At 46.4% G+C, this 22,849-nt stretch overlaps 1 protein-coding gene and 1 long non-coding RNA gene across 12 annotated transcripts in view; one reads left to right on the forward strand and one right to left on the reverse strand.

Moving 5' to 3' along the window:
* Window positions 1–22,849, forward strand: part of ARHGEF9 (Cdc42 guanine nucleotide exchange factor 9) — a 221,944-nt gene that overhangs the window by 195,539 nt on the left and 3,556 nt on the right. For 10 of the 11 annotated variants that reach the window (XM_040614134.1, XM_040614144.1, XM_040614139.1 and 7 more), the window contains 3 exons: window positions 10,540–10,783; window positions 11,489–11,557; window positions 22,429–22,677. In XM_040614134.1, coding sequence (XP_040470068.1) covers window positions 10,540–10,783; window positions 11,489–11,557; window positions 22,429–22,610 — 495 coding nt within the window. In that variant the 3' untranslated portion in view covers window positions 22,611–22,677. Of the gene's footprint in view, window positions 1–10,539; window positions 10,784–11,488; window positions 11,558–22,428; window positions 22,678–22,849 lie in introns of those variants that run through there. The other variant, XM_040614135.1, reaches the window with a different exon arrangement.
* LOC121097298 lies at window positions 12,073–22,433 on the reverse strand. Its single transcript, XR_005830903.1, has 2 exons — window positions 14,716–22,433; window positions 12,073–12,805 (listed from the first exon to the last, which is right to left on the reverse strand). It is a non-coding gene; the product is annotated as an uncharacterized LOC121097298 (long non-coding RNA).

Genomic DNA, 22,849 nt, shown 5'->3' on the forward strand with positions numbered 1-22,849 from the left:
ATAATTACCAAGAAATGAAGTCAATCCTTGATGATGGTAACATTAAAAGATGTTGCCTTAAAGGCACAGGGTCTACTTTTCTGTTCACCCTGAAGTTGAAAGAGTTTGACACCAAGATGCTTTAAATTAGCAAATCATAGTACTTAACATCCAGGACTGTGACACGCAGCATTAATTATGATCATAGCTTGTTATGTTGGGGGTTGCTCGAGGTGCTTATCATGTAATAGATGAGGATCTTCTTTTTTCTGTTGTGGGTAATAGTTTGGATTTCCCCAATGGCCTGGAGAGCACTGTGGCACTAGGCTGGAAATGACAGTATGAAGTATGAAGGGTTAACGGAGTTTCTGCACCAAATTGTGCTTTTCTTACACCAATAGTTGAACAGTCCTTGATGGGGCTCTGTGTTTAGTGTTTTCTGACAGTGCAAAAAGATCAGTGACTGCATGAAGCACATTTAGTTTTCATTTGCACTTTTTATGTGTCTCTTGTAATCAAGAGGCAATGCAAACTCCAGCTTGTGATTTATTGCTATTGCTGTCTTCCCTTGAGCTCTCAGAGCAAAGCAGGTTGGATAAGCAAAATGAGACCAGTTTAATAGCAGTAGCCAGACAGTCAGCCAGAAATAGCTGTGCTATAGGAGATGGAGTAAATAAAATAATCCTGTCAAACTCTGTTGCAGTTCAGGTTTCCAAATGGGAAGATAAAAGAGACATTTCTGAGCCCTTTCAGTGTACGAAGGTCTAGTTCTAGTTCCCATATCGCTTCTGTTAAAAGCATTGAGGTAATCTTTGCACCAGAACAACAGCCCTGCTTTTATTACAGGCTAAATAGGTCTCAGGGGCTAGCCGAAAATCTTGTTTGCAAACACAGAACAGCACTGGGACAATTCTTATTACTTTAAGTACCTTTTTGACCCACAAGGAACACCATTTGACATTCGCAGCACCTCCTACCCATTCTCTTTCCTTCCCAGTAACACAGATCTCCCTGAAACGCCAGGTTTGGGTCAGGTCCAGCCTGCAGCAGGGTGGGAAGGTGGGTCAGGCTGCGCTTGCCTGTTTTCAAACAGTGGCTCAGCAGAGGCTGGGGGGTGGGCTGCAGGGCGTGCTGCTGCTTGAGCCGGTGCGATAGCATAAGATGGGCATGAAGAAAACCAAAGAAAACACAGTGGCTTGGCCACAGCCCTGAAGCAAAGTATGAAATGAAGTTTTTAGAGAACAGTGTTTCCACCACCCCAGTGATGTAGCCCCACGTTCGTGCCCAGCTGATCAGCCGGTGCTGTCTGCAGACAAGGTTCCTGTGGGTCCAGATTGTAGAGTACGGCAAGGAAGTTTGATCCTCCTGTCATTCTCCTTGGCTAGCCGGTAGCTGAACATGAAGGATGAATTCCATCAATTGACAGGATATATATTAAAAACAGTTACAAAAAAGTACTTTGGCTTTCAGATATAGCACAGTCAAGAAAACTTTTAATAGTCAAAATAGCCCTGAATGCATTTGTTCAGTGACCCTTTTACAGGGATGCGCATGTGCTGGTTACGTGCCCCGAGTGCAGTTTTGCAGGACTGGTGCTGCTGGGCTGGACTGGCCAGAGCCAGCAACTCGGCGTCTGCTGCCATTCTGCTGACTGGGGGAGGCAGGAGCTGCCTCCTCGCTGCTCGGGGTACAACAGCTGAGCGGAATGAGCAGACTCCAGCGAGGTCACTGGGATGCGGGAGGTGTAGGGAGAAAAACATCGGGGTTGGCCAGAGAAGCCAGCTGGAGGAGGGCGGGAGAAGGCTTTAGGTTGTTAGTTGTTAATTCAATGGTAAAATCCAGAAAACGCTGAATTCAGAGTCCCTCACAGTCTGTGTTCTCTTTTCTGGATAGAGAACAGGTTTAGCCTACTCATGCAGCCATACAGATATGCAAGATTCTATACAATATACTCTGTGCCTAATTTATCGCTCCTGTAATTGCAGTGGGTGTACGTTTGGCCCACAAGTGAAACCTCCAGAGCTGAAAATCTAACCCTTCCTCTGCTGTGGCCTTTCAGCAGCACAATTTTAAGCCCCTGGGAACAAACTGGAGAGGCCAAACCAAATGACGTGGCTGCAGCAGGGTTTCCCGTCTTTTCCTGTTATTAGTTCTTTGGAAGTGCACTCGCCCTCGCCTCACTGCTTCGCAGCCATTGTGACTGGGCTTGAGGTGGAACAAGGCATCAAAATGCCACTGATGTTCCACTAAATACATTCAACAAAAATAGCATTTCCACATAAATGCTTTCAGCTCCAGTCCTCCCCCACTCGGATCCCACACTGCAGCTTCATGGAGCTGGCAAGGATGAATCAAACGTCTCTTTCCCAACTCAGGAGACAGACACTGCTGAATAATTTGGCAGGAATCTGCCGACCTCCCCAGCACAGCTGTCCTTGTGCGAGGAGGAGTTACGTAAACTGATAGCACAGAGATTTCGGCTCCCCTCTTCCCATGGCAGCCCCTGGGGAAACTTGCCACAATTTGGCCCATCCTAGGAAGTTAGTGGTAGGAAGCGAGTGGCCGAGGTTGTGTTGGGGAGGTGGTGTTAACATCCTCCTCTTCCTAATGTGGTCCGTTCCTCATCGCATTTTCAGGTGGCACTGCACAGACCCCATTTCTCTGCCCCTAAAGGCTGGCTCAGCCCAAACCGCTGTGTCCGACAGGGCAACAGCAAAGCTGACAGCCACTTAGCAGGACTTAGATTTATTTTCTGATATCAAGAATATTTAGGACAAAAACACAAAAAAGGGTTCATTGAGTTGAGGGTCTCACTTGAGGCCTAGTTTTGCAATGCACTCAGCTCTGGCCAGGTTGATGAGAGCGGTGTGTAACTGTCCCGTCGTAACAATCAGCTTGCAGTAGGGTTAAGTTAAATGAATTAATGCTACGGAAAACTGTATCTTTGGTGTTCATGAAAAGTAAGCTGGGCTGCTTTCTTCAAAGGGTTGCTTTAAGGTAAATTAGATTTTAAAAATGTAGGCTCTGAATCTTTTTTTAAAAAGCCAAAGAACGTTGAAAGCCCTTATGACTAAAGATACCCAAAGACATGGCAAAGTGGCAGTGTGCCATGCTCTCATTGCTCACGGCAGGCTGGGCAGAGTGAAGATAGAGAGCAGGCAGGCAGGCAGGAAAATCAGGACAAATTTCAGGAGTAAACTGAAAAACTGCTCACTCCCTCTGCTTCTTCTGTTCAGCTCTGCAGTCACTGCCCAGGTCAAGGAGAAATTGTCAGAGAGGGGTCTGACACCCACTTCTTAGTGCAAAAGACAGCTCAGCCTTTTCCAGACCTCTGCCTTTTCCAAATCATGGGCTGGTGTTTGGGTGCAGTTATTATGGACCCTGGTTTAGTCTTTTCCCAATTTCAGCATCAGTTATTAACTATTCATCAACTGTTTCAAGATCAACTATTCACCAAGCTGTAGAGCTTGCCTGTAGGGGGGTCCCTCTGCAGCCTCATCCTTGGATGCCCATTCTCCTTTGGTACCTGAAGAACTCATCATCTTCTGGGCAAAAACAGTCTGCAGGGACTGCTGCTTCTTACACCGAGCACGCTGCTACCTTGCTGCCTTGTCTGTGTTACGTTTCAATTATCAGTCATTTCAGGTGAGCTCTGGCTTTGCTTTATCTGTGCGTATGCAGTATAACACGCTCAGCCTTCCCACCCCATGAGTGCTTGCAAGGGCTGTTGCTTCACCAGCAACGCTCCTCACCCCACACCATGATCTCAGGTGGGGAGGAGTGAGGGGAGAACCCCCTTGTGCACCTTTGCGCTGTCACCCCCACTCAGTGCGGCAGGAAGATCTCAGACCTCTATTAGGATGATCTTCTGTAAAGGGACCGGGATGGGATGGAGTGACAACCCCCAGCAGAAGAGCCACCCTGTGGCATGTTACTCAGTTGCCCTTTGCCTTGCAGGAGGGATGGAGGGGTCTGTGCTGGGCTGCACTGGTGCCTGCAGAGCCTCCTCTCCGCCTTCCTTTGCTCTGCCAGCTCCAAACCCCAGAGCACGTGTAACGCTAAGCTGTTCTTACAAGGCTTTGAGCTGTTAAAGATCCACCATCAAAGGCTTTCAATGTGTTTTTCACTGATTACTTATTTACACCTCCCAGTTGCCCTGTAAAAGAAGCAAATGCCGTTATCCCATTATAGAGGGGGAAGGTCTGAGGGAGAAATTGCCTTTCACCTGAGGGTGCGCAGCCAGCCCTGCCAGGCTCGGGAGCTGTGCTCTGTAGGTCTGGCTGCAGCCGTGCACGCAGTTCCTCCCCGCGTCACTTTGAAACTACTTTGCCATTGGACTACACAGGATTTTAATAACAGGAGAACCGATAACCTACATACGCAATAATAAACTTGTAAAGGATTATTCTGTGGTTGGCATCTTATATATTGTCAGCTCCTAAGAGGGATCTAATGACTCACGGCTGGAAATGGCTCTTTCTCCACTTGCGTTTTGTAGATTGATTTGCTTTATGTGTGAGAAGTAGAGTGTGACCTAGCATGGAGTAAACCATAGCACTTGAAAAAAATGTGCCATCCTAAAATCATAACCCTTACTTAAGATCTCCCCATCCATTCTTGCATGCCAGCCACTAAGAAATAAATACGAATAGTTTCTGAAACGCATGAGGATGGATGCATGCAAAGCCAACAGGACCAAATGACCCAGGACACATACCAGGCTCGGTCCTCTCAAGTGCTTACCTGTGCCCTCTGACAGAGGAGGAAATTTCCTCCTTAGGTGCTGTGCGCTGCTTAAGCCGTTGAACAGCTTTTAATTCTAATGTCATTTTGCAGTAGCGATCGACAGCACAGGCAGATTGCCCTGCTTGTGATTCATGTTACATTTCCTCTGCAGTATCACGGGAGGGGTTGACTTGTACAGGGTCCTGCACAACCACAGCATGCAAAGGCAGTGCCCGGCATATGCAGCTGTGGCCTGGGGTACTCGTGGCAGAAGAAAAGTGATTGATTAAAGCTAGAGAGCAGGAGGAGAAAGCAGTGCTCAAGACAGGTAGCAGTCGATGTAACAGTAAGAATTACTGAACAGTCTGATTTACGGATGCAGTCCTTTTTACAGATATCTATAGCCACCCCAATAATTTGGGGGTAGGTGCATAACTCATTGTGGAAGCCACATCCCAACTTCTGATCTCCAGGTTTTCCAATTAAACTCCAGCTTTGGCTTCCTTACGATGGTCACAAATGAGATATGTTTCTTTCAAGTGCAGCTACAGAAAGTTGTCCTCCCCCACCCCTTCAGAGAGGGGACAGTGAAATGGGGATATTTAAGGCAGCGTGAGAGCAGGAGAAGGTTGCCCAAGCAGGTCGCACAGGCAGGTACATCTCCCTGAGCACAGCCGCTACCTCAGGCACAAGCACTTCAGCTGTAACCTCCGACAAAGCAAATGCAGAGAGCAGAACTGTGGTAGGTTTACGTAATGTGTCAAAACTTTGTTTTGTGCTCCCATCAAATGCTACTTTTTTTGGCTTCATCTTTTCCTTGTGAATCCTTAGTAGTATTACGTGAACAGACTGCAGAGCGTTATTCAGAACAGCTTAATTAACCTCAGCGAGGGAAAGAAAAGGAAATCATAGAAGCTGTAGGGTAAAAAAAGATCATATTTAGACAAATAAGTGCAAATGACCTAGATGCATCAATTTCCGTAAGAGCCGTGCAACGCACTCTGGATGCTGTGTGCAGAGACTGCAGGTTTGTCGCTGCTCCTCGCGCTCACTGGCCTGGTCTGCGCCTTGGGGCTTCTCCTGTACCACCCCTGCAGTCCATGCTAATCCTGCCAGCTCTCATCCCATTTTCTCCTCCATCTGCCACCTCTCCCTTAGACATCATCAAAATACAGAGCTGGGAAGGACCCCAGGAGATTAGCTATTCCCTTCGCAGGATTAAGTATACTCAGATCATCTCTGATGGATATTTGTCTAACCTTATTTTTGAAAATCTCCACGGAATGCTGTCCCAAGACTTCCCTATTTTGTCTGTTCTAGTGTTTAACTAGTCTTAGAGCTACAAAGATTTTTTCCCACGTATCTCACCCTATTCCCCCTTGCAGTAAATTAAGCCAAGCCACAATCAAAATGGAGAAGAATTGATCACCAGCATCCTTAGAAGAGAAGCAGCTTTCACATTCTGGAGTACCAGTAGCACATTTCTTTTTATTTATGTCCTTTCTAGATTACTCCCATTTCTTTGGCCTTTCCCCAGCGATCAGGTTTTGAGAGTCTTTTTTAGTGTGTCTTTTTGTATTTTCTTGCACTTATCCGATTTAACTACAAAAAATAATTTTGTATGACAGTCAGAATGGGGCCATGTAAGCCAGCTAGTCGTCATCCTGGCTTGACTATGGACAGGATAATATATCATACTATACTAATATAGCCAGCATATAAACAAAGGTAAATTCTCTGTCTTAATAATTTCTTCCTAACTGTCTCGTGTGTTACCCCTGGGATAATCAGGAGCAACAGCCTGTCCCAGCTGCCATTTCTGCTCTCCTCGAAGCCTGAGCTCCTTTTGACAGTGTGGCTACTTCTATAGCTGATAAATCTCCATTTTGTGTATACGTATGTGCTTTGTCCTTCTGACATACAGTTCTTATCCCAGTCTGTTTAAACAATCCATTTTCATCCTCAGCCACACACCTGCTTTCCTTCATCTTGTGTGCGCTTGTTTGATTCAGCTTACGTGCTCGAAGAAAGGGAAGGTAGTCCTGTGCTCGACAAAAACGGTGTGCTGAACAGCAAGGTCCATTTCTCAGTACTGCTACAGGCTTTCCGTCTGCGTCTGGCAGGAATCATGGGAAGCAGCATTACTTTCATTGCCAGCATGTTCCCTGAATTGTTATTCTCTTGTCCACATGCATAAAAAGCTCCTTAAAACGGAGGTTTGGCCTTGTTTGCTGTACATATCTCATGGAGCCCCAATGAATTCCTTACATTTTATTGAAATCAGTTACAGTGTAAGCCAAGTGCATTTGGAGATGCCCATGCTTCACTAAGGAGGCTAAGTAATGTGTTATTCTTTAAGAGCTGTAGGAACATATGTGATCAAATGTCCACAGATCAAATAATTATTATGCCTCCCATAATATGGGCATTAAAATTTAGTCAGTTGGGAAATAATATGCATTTCTTGAGTGTTGGCAAGAAGAGGAGAGGAAGGGAGAAGCTAGGAAATGCCTAGCCCATTAAAAATGGCATCTGTTACAGTTCTTAGTGTGCTGTATGGGCTGAACTTTCTCAAAACCAGCTGTGTACGAAGTGTCTTCCGCGTGTGGACACGTGCTATCCACCGAGACGTGAATGTGCTCTGCCACTCTGTGAAAAGCAAAGGATCTCTTAAAAACTTGGGGTACCGGTGTTGGAGTTTGTGGTCAGCAAGTGGGGAACGGTCCTTCTTTAGCGGAAGGATGAAGGAAACGCGCTGTTGGCGCAGGGCAGCGACCCGCACTCGGGTGACATCAGGTATGCCTTGCTCTGAGCTCTTTAGCTTTCCTGTACCTCTTTGAACGGTTCCATCTTCCTCCGTGTCAGCACCTTGCTCTCCTCTGGGCCTTGCCCCCGCTCCAGGGGCTGTTTCTTCACCAGAAAGTTCCTTCCAAGCTGGAGGCAGAGGGCTCTGGGAAGGCAATGGGAGCAAAGATGATTCATTTCTTTTAGATTTGTTATTGAAGTTTCTTCTCAAAATGAAAGTGAAAGTGGCAGGCAGGAGCTTCGTGCTTATTGTCTTCCTGTAATTCACCCATGTGCTTGCTCAGTGCTCAAGGACAAAACCACAGCCTTTCCTCTTCCTGTGTTTTGTGCGATCTCGATACCTGCACTTGTTCTCTCCTGCTATTGCGTTCTCACCAACAATAATATTCTGTGGGGCCATTTTATTTCCAAAAGCACTTGTGTGATTCCATTCTCTCCTCATTGCTCCTTCAATAACTCCTAGGCAACACCGTTATCTTGACATCCAATACTCAGCAATACCTGCAAAACACAGGAGCCTCTAAACGCACTGCAGAAGCCTCGCAGGAGGCAGCGATTGCTCCTGCTCTGTGCAGCCTTGGAGGGGAAGCGTGTGGAGCAGTTTAGTCAGACATGTCCAGACCTGATGCATTGTCCTCTGGAAATAGGACAGCACAAAGCTGTTAAAACATTCACTTAGCATTAGCTATTAAAAATAGCTTATACTATTTTCTAAATCAAAATCGGAGAGATAAGAGGGGAAAAAAATATATGTAGTGCGTGTAAGAAAAAAGCTAACGCACAGAGCCTTGTATTTTCAGAACCAGGTGAGAAGGAGGATTGTGATTGTTCTTGTAACAGCGTATATGAAAAAATCTCTAGATAATCATTAATATTGTATAGAAAAGTACATTTGGTCCCACTTTACCCATCTCACTCACAAGCACAGTCTGTTCGGTGTTGTGTTTGGGAAGTTTTCATCAGCAGTGGGCAGAAGAATGGTTGCTGGCATCGGTAATTTACATCTTTTTTAGTCACATCTTTTTTACTGTGAGGTTTTTTATCAAGGTTTTTTGAGAGTATGGTGAAGAGAAATGCTGTTACTAAGAAGTAGTCCAAGACTCAAATTCAAACACAGTGCACAGTATTGATTTAATTGAACAAGTTTAGTGTGATGCTTACAGCCTTTTCTCAGTGCTTCGCTGGGCGCCGAGGGAGAGGAAAGAAGTGATTTTCCAAGTTAGTACAAAACAGGAAAGATTTTCTATTGCATATTCAGCCTGAAATATCCTTTTCTTATGTTTTGGACAGCATCACTACTCAAAGCCTGCATACTCGAGGAAGATATTTGTACAATACATTTGTTAATGGAATTCCTCCCCCCCAGCCTGAGCATTCCAGAGGAAGGAGCCAGGTTTTAAAGGCTACGAGCTTTGGGACCGTGCCCTTTCTCATGGTAGTTAATAACGTCTGGCAGATCCATGAGCAAGTTTGCTAAAAAAACCTATGATGTACAATTTATTTCCCAGGATCACTGATTTGTTTAAAATAATACCTACTGCTTATCTTTAGAAAACCTCTCTGCTATAGCTTACGTGAGTAAATAAATGCTGTACATTGATTTTATTTTTCCTCTTAAACGAGTCCTTTGATACAGCATTTATCTTTAGGGCACTCTCAAAAATCAAAAAGTATTTGAGTTAATTTAATTTAATACACCTAATTATTGGCTTTTGAGAGTGGGTAGAGAAAGGAAATCTTGATTGTGTTTTGCTGAATTTGTCTTTTTTAATATATGCACCTTGAAACTTGAATCACCTTAAATGGTTGTGACTATATAATTAACATTCTGGTTTTTGATTATCATTTTCTGTTATCTGATCCTATAAAGATGTAGAGACATGGGGCCAATGCTCCTCTTACACCAGTATAAATCAGGAATAGTTATAGGAAAGGCAGTACAAAATTTGGTGGGCAAAGTCAAAATAAATATGAAGAAGGTAAGGAGGAAAACAGGAAAATGTCTGGGTTTTACTACAGTTTATCAGCATCCACAATTTGATTGAGCAACTGACACAGTAGATCTCAAAATGCTTTTTTTTAGTGCCACCTCCACCTGCTGCTGTCTCCCAGCTGCCGTGAGCACGCGCCTTTGGTGGTTTGGCAGGGGGCTCGTGGCAGCCAACAGACGGCACCGCTGTGTGGCTGCGGCCGGCACGGGGCGGAGGCTGCGCTGAGCATGTCAAACAGCCACGGAGCTGCGGGTGCTCTCATAGGAGTTCTGAAAAATTAATAATGAAAGACTATTTTACTTTTTCCTTCCCGATGTAGAGAAATAAGCTGCTGCTAAAAAAGAAGGGCAGGAACAATCAACTTAGAAAGGAGATGAGGATGAACGGGTTTGATTGTAAAGGTTATAAACATCAAGGAGGAAAAAAAAAATGAAGCTGGACCAAGAGGTTAAATCCAGGACGTAATGGGACAGGAATAGGTGAGGAGTTCTTCGAGCTGAGAGTCGGGGTGATTCCCATTGGTGAGTTGTGTAAGAATGGGAAATGGGTTCCAAGGAGAAGGGGCAGAGACCTGTCTGCCCTGACTGAGACTGTTTGGGAAGGAGAGACACGGGCTACCCGGCCTGCACCGCCAGACGTGCCTGAGCCGGTCTGTCAGGGTTCGTGCTTCTACGCGGCCTCCTTCACAGCACAGGAACCCCACCGGGCCAGGGGCCTGCCTGCTCTGGTTTCTCGTCCTGTGGAACAAAACTCCCAGCATGGAAAATGGTGGAAGTGTGTTACCTACTCAAAGGCATTTCTTCATGCCTGCCAACAAAATTTTGCAGCATGAGGTTCTGTATTTTGCCCTTTGATGCGTATGATCTACCCTGTTTGTTTAGCCAGCAAGAAATGGATTCACAGCAGATGAGGCTTCAAGAATCTGACCACGTTGCACCAGTCCTTCTTTCTTTTCTCCAGCCCTCACATGAATGCCCTGCCGAGTTCAGGCTCTGTGAGTTTCTTACAATCAACCCATCTCTCCCTTTTCTCTCCATAGGATCTGATACGAAGAGATATTCTTTATTACAAAGGTCGCATAGACATGGATAAATATGAAGTGGTGGATATAGAAGATGGGAGAGATGATGACTTCAATGTCAGCATGAAGAATGCCTTCAAACTTCATAACAAGGAGACTGAGGAGATGCACTTATTCTTTGCCAAGAAACTGGAGGAGAAGTTACGATGGCTTAGAGCTTTCAGAGAAGAAAGGAAGATGGTAAAAGAAGATGAAAAGATAGGTGAGGAATATGAAATTAATCTGAAAGGAGATTGTTGGTAATGCTTAATTTAGCCCCAACTGTTGGAGAAGCCCACTTTTTTTTTTTTTGAAGTAGAATTACAGTTCAGCCTTGTTTGCATGTCCTTGGTTGCTCTCATAGCCATAAATAGGTGTCTTTCCAATTCAGTTACTGTCATTTTTGGCCCTCAATAAACAAATACTGCCCGTAGTTTCAAGCCTGGACCTCTGTGGGTGTTGCAGGAGAAAGAAGTCTTTGGCCATCTGACTTCAGAGTCTCCTGGCTGCATCATTTCTACGCTGGTCAGGCCTGTCCCACGCAGGGTGGGAGCAGGGCAAAGTCCATGACTTACCAGCCACGCGCTTCCCTCGGCATCAGCCCATAAATTGACTGTAACCAATGTCGATTCAGGCTCAGTTTGTGTTGCTCAGCTGTGAAGCACTGGGCATATTTATGATACTGTATAAATAATAATAGGTCTAATCTTACTCTTCGTACAGCCCCTGCACAAGTGAGATTATAAAGAGGGCTGTCCTTTCAAGGAAGATTTGCTTTTCAGTAAAATACCTGCCCGTACACCCATCTCACTGGGCGATGCTTCACCACCTAGGTGCCAAACAGTGCAGAACATTTCCCCCTCCCTAAAAGGAAAAGAGGCTTTGTAAGCAATCTTCTGAATTGTGTTTGCCGTGTTCCCTTTTTCAGGCTTTGAAATTTCTGAAAATCAAAAGCGGCAAGCGGCAATGACAGTAAAGAAAGTCAGTAAGCAAAAAGGTAACCGGCAACATGCACTGTGCCTGGTGATGTGAGGGTGGAGTGGGCTGGGCTGAATCCTGCTGGATTAGGATCCAGCGTCCCCCTTGAATTTCCCCCTCCCCTTTCTCTTTTTTTATAAAATACCGTTTGTGCTTTGTATCCTTTCTTATTGTATCTGTGGGCCAAATTAATCTCTGGTCTGACGTGGTTGAAGCCAGCGGAATTTCACCAGAGATGAATTTGATCTCGTGTCTCCAGTCTGGTGTCCAGAAGCTGTCCCTGGGGGCAGAAATCTATCTCAGTTGTTTTATCTCAGGCTGAAATGGGAGTGAGTGCGGAGATGTGTAGGGGTTCTGCTAATTCCCAAAGTCTCCCATTAGCAAAGAAAGAAAGATGGCTAAAATGCCGGAGGTGGTGAGCCATCTACCCCTCTCCTGCTTTTGGAAAGGGGACACTCATGTTTCCTAGGGCTACCTATAACTTTTTAAGGACAGCACAGTAGCAACAGCTCTAGGAAATAAAGTATCTTGGTAAAGACATTATATCTCTTTAATGTCAGATCCATTTCCCCACCCAGGCAGGCTACAGCCACCCAGTAAATGCCATGCTGGGTATTACATGGCGCCTCAGCTGGCGAAGCAGCCAGCATTAAATCTCACTCGCAGTAACTTGCAGCTACAGGTTTTGAAATCCTAAATACAGAGGGAAGGTCAGAGAGGTTATTTTCCCAGGTTTCCAAAGCTTCACAAAGTCATCGACATACCCAATCGTTACCAAAGAACCATGGCAGAACTAGGCCTATAAATGGGTTTTGAGAGAATTCATCATGTCTTGGCTGTGGTCAGTTCCAGGCAGGTTCGTCCCACTCTGTACAGGCACTGGGTTGGTTTTTTTGCAAAAGTTGAAGGAGCTCTTTGCTTTTGCCTCACCTGTTTGTTGTCTACTGGCTTTGCTGGTGCGGTAGTGGTTTGCTAGGCCAACTGTAAACTCCTTGGTATGCTGTGTCTCTCCATTGTCATTAGTCTTCTCCTCTCTACTAACTTCCTATGTTGTCTTCTAAGATGTTCTCTAAAAACTCTCCTGGCCAGATTTTCTAAGCTTAAAGGATGCACAGCCCCCAAAACGGGCCCAGGGATGCGTATCTTGCACAACGTAGGCGACTTCAGGCAGTGGCGGGCGCTGCCACGAGCTTGGTTTTGCAGATTGGCCCCTCACCACTTGCATGCTTGTCCCTCAGCACGGAAGCATCCACAGAGATGATGGCAACTGGAAAATCAGAGAATCTGACTTGCATGATGGCCATGACATAAACAGTTTAAATTATTATTTGCTGTTCAGTTAATTATATCTTTATATAATTAATTAATAATTGCACTGTTCGGTCATTAAGTCACACAGTTGAAAGGTGCCTGAGCATGCCTGCCAGTATTCCCACTTAAATCACTGATTGCATCCTGACAAATATAATGTGCCTAACCATACTTATTTCTTACACAGCAATTGCTCTCTTGTTTTCTCTCTTTCTCTTTCTCTCTCTTTGTCTCTGAGATGAAGAAGGAGGGGCTATTATCTTAGACTTCTCTGGCTATACAATTAATTAGCTCCTAGAACACCAGTCAGCATTTCTTTTATGAAGAACAAGTTTATGCTGTAACACTGGCAGTTCTTTTTGTGAGATGAAGTCCCTGTGTCAGACAAACTCACCCGGACCCCAAGCACCAAGTGAAGCGAAGCCTGGCTGTTTTACTTAAGATGTGAAATCTGAAAAATGACAAATAGGGTCATTAAATTAGTAGCTCTATTTCTTTTGTCCTGCATTGTGGTAATCGTATCCCAGTCTCAGATTAATTAAATCAAGTACCAGAACCAGATATTTTGCTGAAAATTCTTAGTTTTCTTACTCTGTGGTTTGTCTTGTGCCGGATACCCACAGAGAGACATGAGGCTGCAGGAGCAGGCAACTGGTGGCATTGCTCAGAAGACGGAGGGAGGAGGAACTTCCTGAGAGTTGGCTTTTAGTGACTGATATTTTGAATCTTGCCATATGCATCTTGCATATATCAGCAACATTTTTTTTTGCCAAAGACCTTGCCAGGCACTGGGGGCTGTGTAGCTGAGGCTGAGGTGCAGCCCTTGGGCCGGGACCCGGCAGCCTGTGCCCATGTCAGGGGGTTGCTGCCTGCAGGCACCGTGCGCTGCCTTTGGCCTCCCTGTGCAGCCTCCCACAATGCGGTAGCAGTATCGGAAGAGGCTTTAAGTTGGTTTTGGAGCATTGGTTATACCTGAAAAGCAGTGAAGCCCTTTAGGAGCAGGAATGCTTCCGCTCCGTTCAGCTGAGCTATTTATTCATTTAAATTTACAGACTGTGCGGGCCAGGTCTCCACAGCTACAGCAGGGCTTGACGGCTCAGCAGCTCGACCTGACCGTGTGGGGAGCCCTGCTCTCGTGTCAGTGGGTGCCTATTACAGACTTGTTTCTAGATTATCTCAGTTGTTCCCTCCACCTCTTAAATGGGAGACCATGGTAATTTCCCTGTCACAGAATACTTAAGGAAGAGAGAAGAGCCATGAAGGAGGTGAAACGGAAAATGCAATCAACTTTGTTAGAGGTGAAGCAGAAAAACATTTTTCAAATAGTATAAACTGCAGCTTATTTCATGCACTGTGGTACCACACCTCCCAGAAGCATTGCTCTGAAGCTGGCGGGTGTGCATTTGAAAAGGAGCGTTTTACACTCCAGTGCTGTGCGTTGAGGGAGGGAGGGGTGCCCAGAGATCAGCTGACAGCAGGAGAAGAAACCTTAAAACTCTGCTTTCTAACCTAATGCACTTAATGCAGGTGATTAGGAGAGAAAGCAACTCTTGGTGTTTTGAGAAGTTTGTGCTCCCCGGTGAGGGTCCTGTGTGGGGCACACGTCAGCCCCCTCTGGAAGCGACCCCCTCCTAACACTCATGCCTGCACAGAAATGTGCTGCGGTGCCAGGCTTCCTTCCAAATCGATTTAATGATGTGCGAGGTCAGATTTCAGCAATATACCAGGTTTTCCACTACTTATTAGATTGGGCAAAACATAATGATATTAGGTCAGGTGCCTTTAAGACAGCATTAAAACAATTTTTGGCGTTCTTTAAGTCCATTAGACAGAAAGTAAATGGGTAGTGTTGGCTCTGCACCTTACCTACAGACAGGGAAAAGGGCTGTTTGTTGTCGTTGTTTTCTTTTTGCATTGACTGTTTAAGATTTTGCCTCTTGGTTACTGCCCGTTAGCTTTTTTCAATGTCGGTGTGGTAACTGGGAACAGAATTCAGTGTGGTGTCTCCTAGAAATAGTAAAGAAACAGAGAAAAGTATTTGTCTTGACTTACAAAAACAACAAAAAACCCCACAGCCCTGGTGAAGCTGCAGGCAAGCGTGCGCCTTTCCTGCAGAGAAGCCCAGGTACACTGAGCCCTTCGCTGCTGCACTGACACTGCCGCTTTAAGAGGGCATCAAAGAGCATCAAATTGCACTTGCAGAGTTGTGCTCGTTATTGACTAAAGCAGTGGAACCAAGGCTAAAGTTCCCTTGAAACTGGATCCCTTGTGGATCTCCAGTCCATCCTTAACGTAGACCCAGGATTATCAGGGTACATTCTCCATTTCTAAGCCTCCTTCACTGCCCCTATCCATCAGTGCTTTTGTTCTGCTGGCCACTTTTAATCTCCCCCTCAACGATTAGTGTTTGCAGCTTTCAGAAGCATTCGGTTACTTTTCTGATCCCCAGCTGTGTCCACATATGTCCCCGTGCAGGACAGCGTGCACACGTAAGGGATTTTTGCTCATGTTCCTGGAAGCTGGAGCTGTCAGGGATTAGAGCTGCAGTGCCTGGGAAGGAGACCCCGTTCTTAAAGCACCATTTCCCCTGATCGTTTCATTTTGGAAAATGAAACATCTATTCAAATTTAAAGTCACCTTAGTGCTAGGTGGGAGGGTTTCCCACCCCAGGATAGCTTGTCAGACCCAGGCTGTGAGCCAGCTCCTTCATGCCTGTCCTGTGTATTCTCATCTGCACTGTGCCACGGCTTCACCGAAGCAGATACCCTCTGCCCTGGCGGGCCTTTAGCCTGCTGGTCTGGGACTTGCGTAAGGAGAGAAATGTATATTCAATCACCATCGCCCCTAGCCCTGAGATTAGAAGGATGCTGTCGTGAAATCCACCCATAAATACTCGGCTATGCAAACCCAGCGGAGGTTAAATCATCTGCCAGCATGAACCGCTCTGGCCCGCAGTAAAACACCCTCCGAATCACTGAATTTTCCTGCTAATTTCTTCCTTTCTGATCACTTGAGCTCACAGCGAACTATGCCATAAAAACCCTGACCCAAACACCCAACAGCTTTTTTCTGACTTCTCACACTTGTGCGCTGCCCCAGCCAGGCTGCACGGCAAGCGAGGTGACTGCACGTTAGCGTGCCTGCGCTGCCTTCGCCCGGGTCTTACAGGTAACGGAGCCTATAGGTACCTCCTGTGGCTCTCCTGAATGTTTAAGCCTATTTTATTGCATCTTCCTCGCTAACAAGATTGACGTGGCCCTGACAGGTTTTCCCATCCTATTCACACATGTAGGCATAGCCTCGGGGGGACTGAAAGACACTGAGCAACACATAGACTAATCACTTTAAAACAAAGCAGGGCATTTGCATTTTCAGATAATCAAGGTCACTTCCCTTTTTTCACAGAGCTTCCCACAGTGTAGGTGAAAGAACGGAGCTAATCGTGTTCTCGGTAGTATTTCCCCACAGGTTCAGAGAAATCGCAGAGCTTATCCCGTTGCTTGTAAAAACCAGACCCTACCCAAAGCCTCCGACAGGCAGGCGTTACGCAGCGCCTGCCTGCAGCTCACCCGAGCGCTTCATGCTTGGGGTCCGCAGCACTGGTCTGGTGGCAGTGTAGAGAGACGGCTTCTCCTGCAAGGCACTGGTGACCCAGCTGGAGTCGGCCAGTATCACCTGAGAGCTGGTCAGATGTGCAAACTGAGGCAAAGCCTGAATTAATTCCTGGCTGGGAGGCTGCTAAGGATGGTACCGGTGACTCGGCCCTGGGCACGTGCTTCTCCAGGGGAGTTTTTTGGTGAGATGCAAAACAGGCCTCTTGGGTTTTCCGTTGGCCCTCGTTTGAAGAGCCAAGGGGGGTCGGTTTGGTGGGGTGTTTTATGTAAGGGGCAGTGTTGCTACCCAGAAGAGGCTGCACTTTAGGGCAGGGATGGATGAACTGATCTCTTCCTATCAATGAAACAGACAGAGTGATCTTTGCTATCAGTTTACAAAGTGCTGGAGGAGATGGAGACTATATAAGTACAAGATGGGATAAATTAGGTTTCACCTGGCTTTGATTGATAAGGCCCTAGCATCATTTATTCCATCTTACCTCACTTAGCTTTTGCTTATCACAGGAGGAATCATTATCTTAATGTCTAGTCTAATGGCATCAGGTTGCAGAAACAGACTTGATAAATACATTCGGCAAGGTCAGGTTACCTCAGTATTTGTAGATGCTGTGGTTGGCTGTGGAACAGCCAGGACACCAGATGACTCTTTTCCTCTGCTGCGTTTCTCAAGCTGCAGTTAGCTCTTTTCCCTCCCTCCTCCTCCAAACCAGGGCAGTTAGGCTAGTGGTTAGGAAAGGGAGCCAAGGCATGTTCTCCTCACCGGTACCATCCCTGGTAATATCTACCTCTGCCAGGCTGCTGAGTAAAATCCATGGCTGTGTAAAGAGCCGTGGCTAATGCACCACTTAAATTCCTCTTGAGCTGGGTGAGTATGACAAAATTTGAGTCGGGCAGTTCAGCGTGGAAGTGTAACCCCGTGACGCCGGCAGCTGCTGAGGGCTGCCTTCGGAGGCAGGCATCCCCTTTGCACAGCTGCCACCCACAGCTCTCGCCGTAACAACTAGGCCTGCAGTCAGGGCAGAATGAGCAGCAGGCACGGCGTAGTTCACCAACTCCAACTGTGGCAGCAAGCAAGTGAATAGTGAAGTGCTTTGAGATCCTCTGTTGAAATGTGCTGAAGAAGGGCAAAGAGTCGTACCCATTCAGCCATTACTGCTTATTTCTTTAACTTAAACTTGTCGCTATTGCAGGAGTAATTAACCGTACAACAATTAGTGTTCCTGAGGTATGTTCCTGGCTACCCCATGTTGTGTACGGGTTACAAAATACTCAGGAGGAAACTGAATTTATGGGGTTTTTGAGCATGGCTCCTGGAAGATGCAAGTTGGCTCCGCTGCTGTTGAGAGCAGGGAGATGGAAGGTTCCTTAGCGCAGCGCTGCTCCCTCTCCTACCAGCAGCCTCCACTCGGCCAGTAGAGAAGTAGGTGTTGATATTTTATTGTCTCCCACTCAACTCTGGCTCACTAACAGCATGACACCTAGAGAGCTAGGTAGCTATGAAATAGCTCCTGATCAAAGCTAAAACCTTAAAGGCGGAGGATGGAATAAACAGCTGGTAAGGCAAGCTTCCATGGTTATATATAGGCAAAGCTGCGTGTATTCTGTGTGCGTTCGTACTCACTCTGGAGAGGTGCGGTGTTCATGTAGCTGTCCTGCTGTATTCTAACCGCGTCTGTCTGCACGTGTCCATGTGGATTGCCTGTAAGTTAATAGCATGCTCCTAAATCTCCAGGTGCTACTAAGGTCGTGTTGTAAGCTCAAATAGAAGAGACACTTTGACAAAAAGAAGGGGACAAAGAGACGGTTTAAAATCTTTTTGTTTTCTTGTGAGCTGAGAAATTCGAAAGATTCTAAGTGACGTTGCCTGGTACTAAAAAAAGACATGGTTTCAACTGCGCAGCATCTCTCTTTACCAGTTTTGTCTAGCCAAATTATAAACCCTGGGGTTTTCTTTTTCTCATTCTGAACAGATTTCCACAACCCCACCCTGCTGAACAATCTTGCTGTGCAGCTGCAGCCTTTATGTTCTGTTACAGTGCAGAATTATGCATGAACCAGCAGAAGGAGCTCCAAGTCTGGTCATTGGTGTGTAGCTGCTTTCTTACGCCTTGGACAGGCAGCGCAGCAGCTGTGTCTAGAAATCTGTACTTATCGATTTTTTCCCGTTGCACTTTGAATTCTGTTCGCCAAGCAGCCCAAAATTGCATTGGAAAAGAGCTTTGCTCATTTCTTTCTGTTGAATTGCAGTGGAGTTATGGCTTTGCATATAAAAAAAAAATCCCCCAAGAGACAATTTTGCACAATGGTCCCAAGTTCTGGTGAGGGAACAAACCACTTCAGAATAGAAAAATACCAACCTGCCGTACTTTTTCCCAGAATTGCTCTTTCTCAGGATTTGAAGATGAGCAGCCTAGGTGAATACTGCTCCCCCACAACCCCCACCCCCCCAATCCCTGTGTCCCACTCTGTTGAGAACGTGGGCATGTCCATCCCCGTCCGTCCATCCCCCCACAAAGCAAGCCATTCTTGGGGCACCTTAAGCTGTTGCAAAGTGCTGTATCACAGTTTCACAAGAAAATGTATTCTTACGGGATTACCAGCCTGCCTTGCCAGAGCACAAATGTTTTTATTTGCATGCCCACAGACACATGGTAATTATGCATGCCATTGAGATCTGCAGCGCTGAACATTTAGGCCACGGAGGCCATTTGATAAATATGATAAATATGCAAACCCTCAGCTGCTTATTCAAGTAGAACCAGCCAGGAGCTTTTGACGTACATCCAGCTTAGATGTTAATGCCAACAGCCTAGGTGCAAGCACGGCCCCATACACAGCTCTGAGGATGTGGGTCTGAGCTTCTTTACTGAGGGAAGTGGCAGTGTGTGCATGGGTATGTTTCAGGCAAGGACAGACATGTTTCAGGAGCTTGGGCCGAAAAGGCTATTTTGGGAAGGAACTGAATGGGGTTTGCTAGCGATCTGGCCAGGGGAGTCTGCCTTTTTCTCTTTCGGAGAAGACAGACTATGGATTACGTTCTTTGCAGTGTAACTCCATCAGTGTCAGTGGGCTTCAGCCAGACTGTCCTTCCAAGTGCATAACATTTTGCTGATCCAGGAGATTTCTTAGCATTTCTGTATCATCATTAAAATACATTAGTTCACCCTCCACAAATTGGCTTAGAGGCAATAAAGAGCTCAGCCCAGCTCAGCAAGGCAGGGCTGCATCACAAGGCTGACTGCTACTCTGTAGCCACAGGATGCAAAAGACATTTTGCCAAGTCATCAAAGTCATCAAAGCCAGGTGGGTTTGAGGTCCTCCAAAGCTAGAAACAATTGCTCTACATCCCTTAGTAGCAGCTTTAGATCCACAGCTCTTTGGTGTTGTAACATTGTCAGTGATCTTGGCAGCACAAGGACTACTTGCCTTTAAGTCATTGCTGGTCTTTTGGGTCAGTTGAAGATCCAAACCGCTTACCAGACAGAAGAAGATATATTTCCTAACTCTAGCCATGCAAGGGACCTGTACCAGATCCTAACCTTCCCACAGGTCCTAAAATTCCTCACCAGTCTCTGCTGGGAAAAGTGGCCAAGGCACTAAAGGCTGGTGGCCTCCAGCAGGATGTGTACCCCTTGTATGGGTTCAGGGCTAGCGTTTGCTCTCCAGAGCAGACTCTGCAGTTGGTTACACCACCCACACACGGACCTGCCTTCAGCAAGGCAACTTGGGAGCAGGGCAGTGGTAGAAGGGATGAAGAGGCAGGGCAGGGATGAACTCAAGCCCGTCCTGAGCCCCGTCCTTATGGGATGTCATTGGCTTAAGCCATGTAGCATGGTAAATTCAAATCAGTGGCTGGGCCCGCCAGCAAGGATGGTACAGAAGTTGTCTCCGGTGTGACCCCAGGAAAGCTCTGCAGGCCTTCTGTGGGAGGGGTGACTTGGGAAAGACAGAGGAGGGAACTTGTTGCTGAGTAACTGTATTCCAGCGTGCAGGTACAAATGCAGAACATCTCCAGGTTGTTCCTTTCAAATAAGTTTGAAATATCAACTGTGATGCATTTATTGAAGTATGAATCACGGAGCAGTTTTTGTCCACCGTAAGGAAGGATCTTGGTAACTCCCTACAGTGGACAGAGAGCTGTAAAGGAGAAATCGGTTGGACATAGTCAAGGTGATACCTCCATTTGGTCTGAACATTTTGAGGATTGTTAACAGCCCTTGACTGCTACATTCTATAGCAAGGGGAAGTGAATTGATTCTCTTCCCTAACGCTCTAGCTTTGTATCTAAAAGAGGTCCTGAATTGTAATGCAGCAACGTATAGAAGTTGTCTGATGAGCTCCGTGAGTGCACTGTGTGAGGCTTTTTCCTTTGTCTGTAAGTACCCAACTGCGTGCAGCCTTCCTGTGCCCGGGCCAGCCAGCGCTGGACCCGCAAAGCATGTGTTTGTGTGTGGGTAGGAACTGATAACTGAATGCAAAGAGTCACATTTCTTTGACACACGTTGCTGTGGTACCTGGGTGCTAATCACCGTATTTTGCCTTCTCTAGCACCTTCCCAGCCGAGGATCTCAAAGTGTTTTACAAACATTAATTAATTTAGCTTCACAACCCTCGTGTGAGGTAGGTGGGTGATGCCATCCCGCTTTCCAGATGAGGACACTGATCTGCTTGGGTAGAGTCACCTCGCCTCTGCGGTTAAAACCAGGGGAGGCAATGGCCTCCAGATGGCCTTTGCGAAGCCTGCCACCCGTCACACGGCCGGGGCTGCCCTCCCCGCAGAAGGAAGAGCAGTTCTGCATGCAGCAGAGGGGATCCAGAGATGGCCAGAGCTTACAGCAACCTGCTTCAGAGCCCCGCTCCTCTCTCCTTCCTGCCCTTCTCTGGAGTTGTGGTTTCCAGCCGATCACGCTGCCCTGAGGCTGAAGGAGGGTTATCCCTCACCCGTGATGTGGCGGGGAAGGAAATACAGAAGTAGCCACATTACTCTTCCCTGTAGCCTACACTTTGGTGGTGACATGCATCCCTTCTGCTCCACTGCCACTCACCCAGAGCCACCCTTTCTACACCGGCCTTTACAACAGGTTGCGTAGGTCCCAGCTTGCTGAAGCTTCCCCTTCCCGTGGGAAAGCTGTAAGGGCAGCATCCCCTCAGCCTCTTCCTGCACGGGAGCTGTGACTCTTCTACGTGGGAGTTACACATCTGGAACCTGAAAGTGTAGCCTTGCCAGTCCATCCATTGCTACCAGTTTGGATTGAGCAAAATCAGCCTTTTCTGCATTGCGTGCAGCCACTTTTGGCTGAAACCAGACTGGTGAATTTTAAACGAACCCTATGGAAAAGTCCTACAAGCTTTCCTAAAGAAAGTAACGAGTTGCCTTTTGTATAAGCAGAATAGCGCTGAAGCGGCACGGGTCCCTGCTGCGTAGCGCTTCCTCCAAGCAGTTGTGCTCCATTCTGGCGCAGGGACTGGTGCCCAGTAGTCCTTGGGCTTGTGCTGCTTGGGGCTGGTCACTGGGGCATGTTGGGGCAAAACCACTTTACAGGCCTAGCTGGGAGGGAGGGTGAAAATGAGCTCGGAAACAGCAAGTCTTAAATTTGCAAGTGGGTGGAATGATGCGATTTTCTGCCTTCGTCTGACCAGACTGATACTGCATACGGCCCAGCCATGTTTGTGCCTCATTAGGTCACACAGGACTTTTCCATGAGGGTGAGCAAAACTCTGCCAATACAAAAGTAATGGATCTTTTCCAAATCTTCAACTCATGGTCTAGTGCAGGGAGCCTCTGAGCTGAGAGTTCAGGCAGCTGCTGCATTCCTCCATAGATCTGCCGTCTCTAGCACGTCTCCCTGCTGTTTGGGGACCCTGGTTATTAAGTAATAAGAAGCGATAGCATGACGAAGAAAGACTATTGACCCAATTGCACTTTGACTGATCTGTTTCTTTTTCCCCCCAATCATCGATGCAGGTGTGAGCTACTCCAAGTCGGTTCCTCCAGCCTACCCACCACCCCAGGATCCATTAAATCAGGGACAATACATGGTGACAGATGGCATATCCCAGTCCCAGGTCTTCGAGTTCACCGAACCCAGACGCAGCCAGGCACCGTTCTGGCAAAACTTCAGCAGGTTAACACCATTCAAAAAATAATACCTAGAGAGATGGCGAATTTTAACTTAAAAGAACTAAAATTTAAAAATAAAAATAAATAAAATTATATTTATAGATGGACCTTTTTTCGGAGAAGCACTGTTGCAACTAAATATATATACATATATATATATACACACATTTTAAAAATAATAATATATATACATATATGTATATATATAGAAGGACCAAAAACTTTTTTTGTTGTTTTTGGGAAGCAATCTGCTACTAGATACTAG

The sequence above is a fragment of the Falco naumanni genome, chromosome 14 (genome assembly GCF_017639655.2).
Source record: "Falco naumanni isolate bFalNau1 chromosome 14, bFalNau1.pat, whole genome shotgun sequence".
NCBI lineage: Eukaryota > Metazoa > Chordata > Aves > Falconiformes > Falconidae > Falco > Falco naumanni.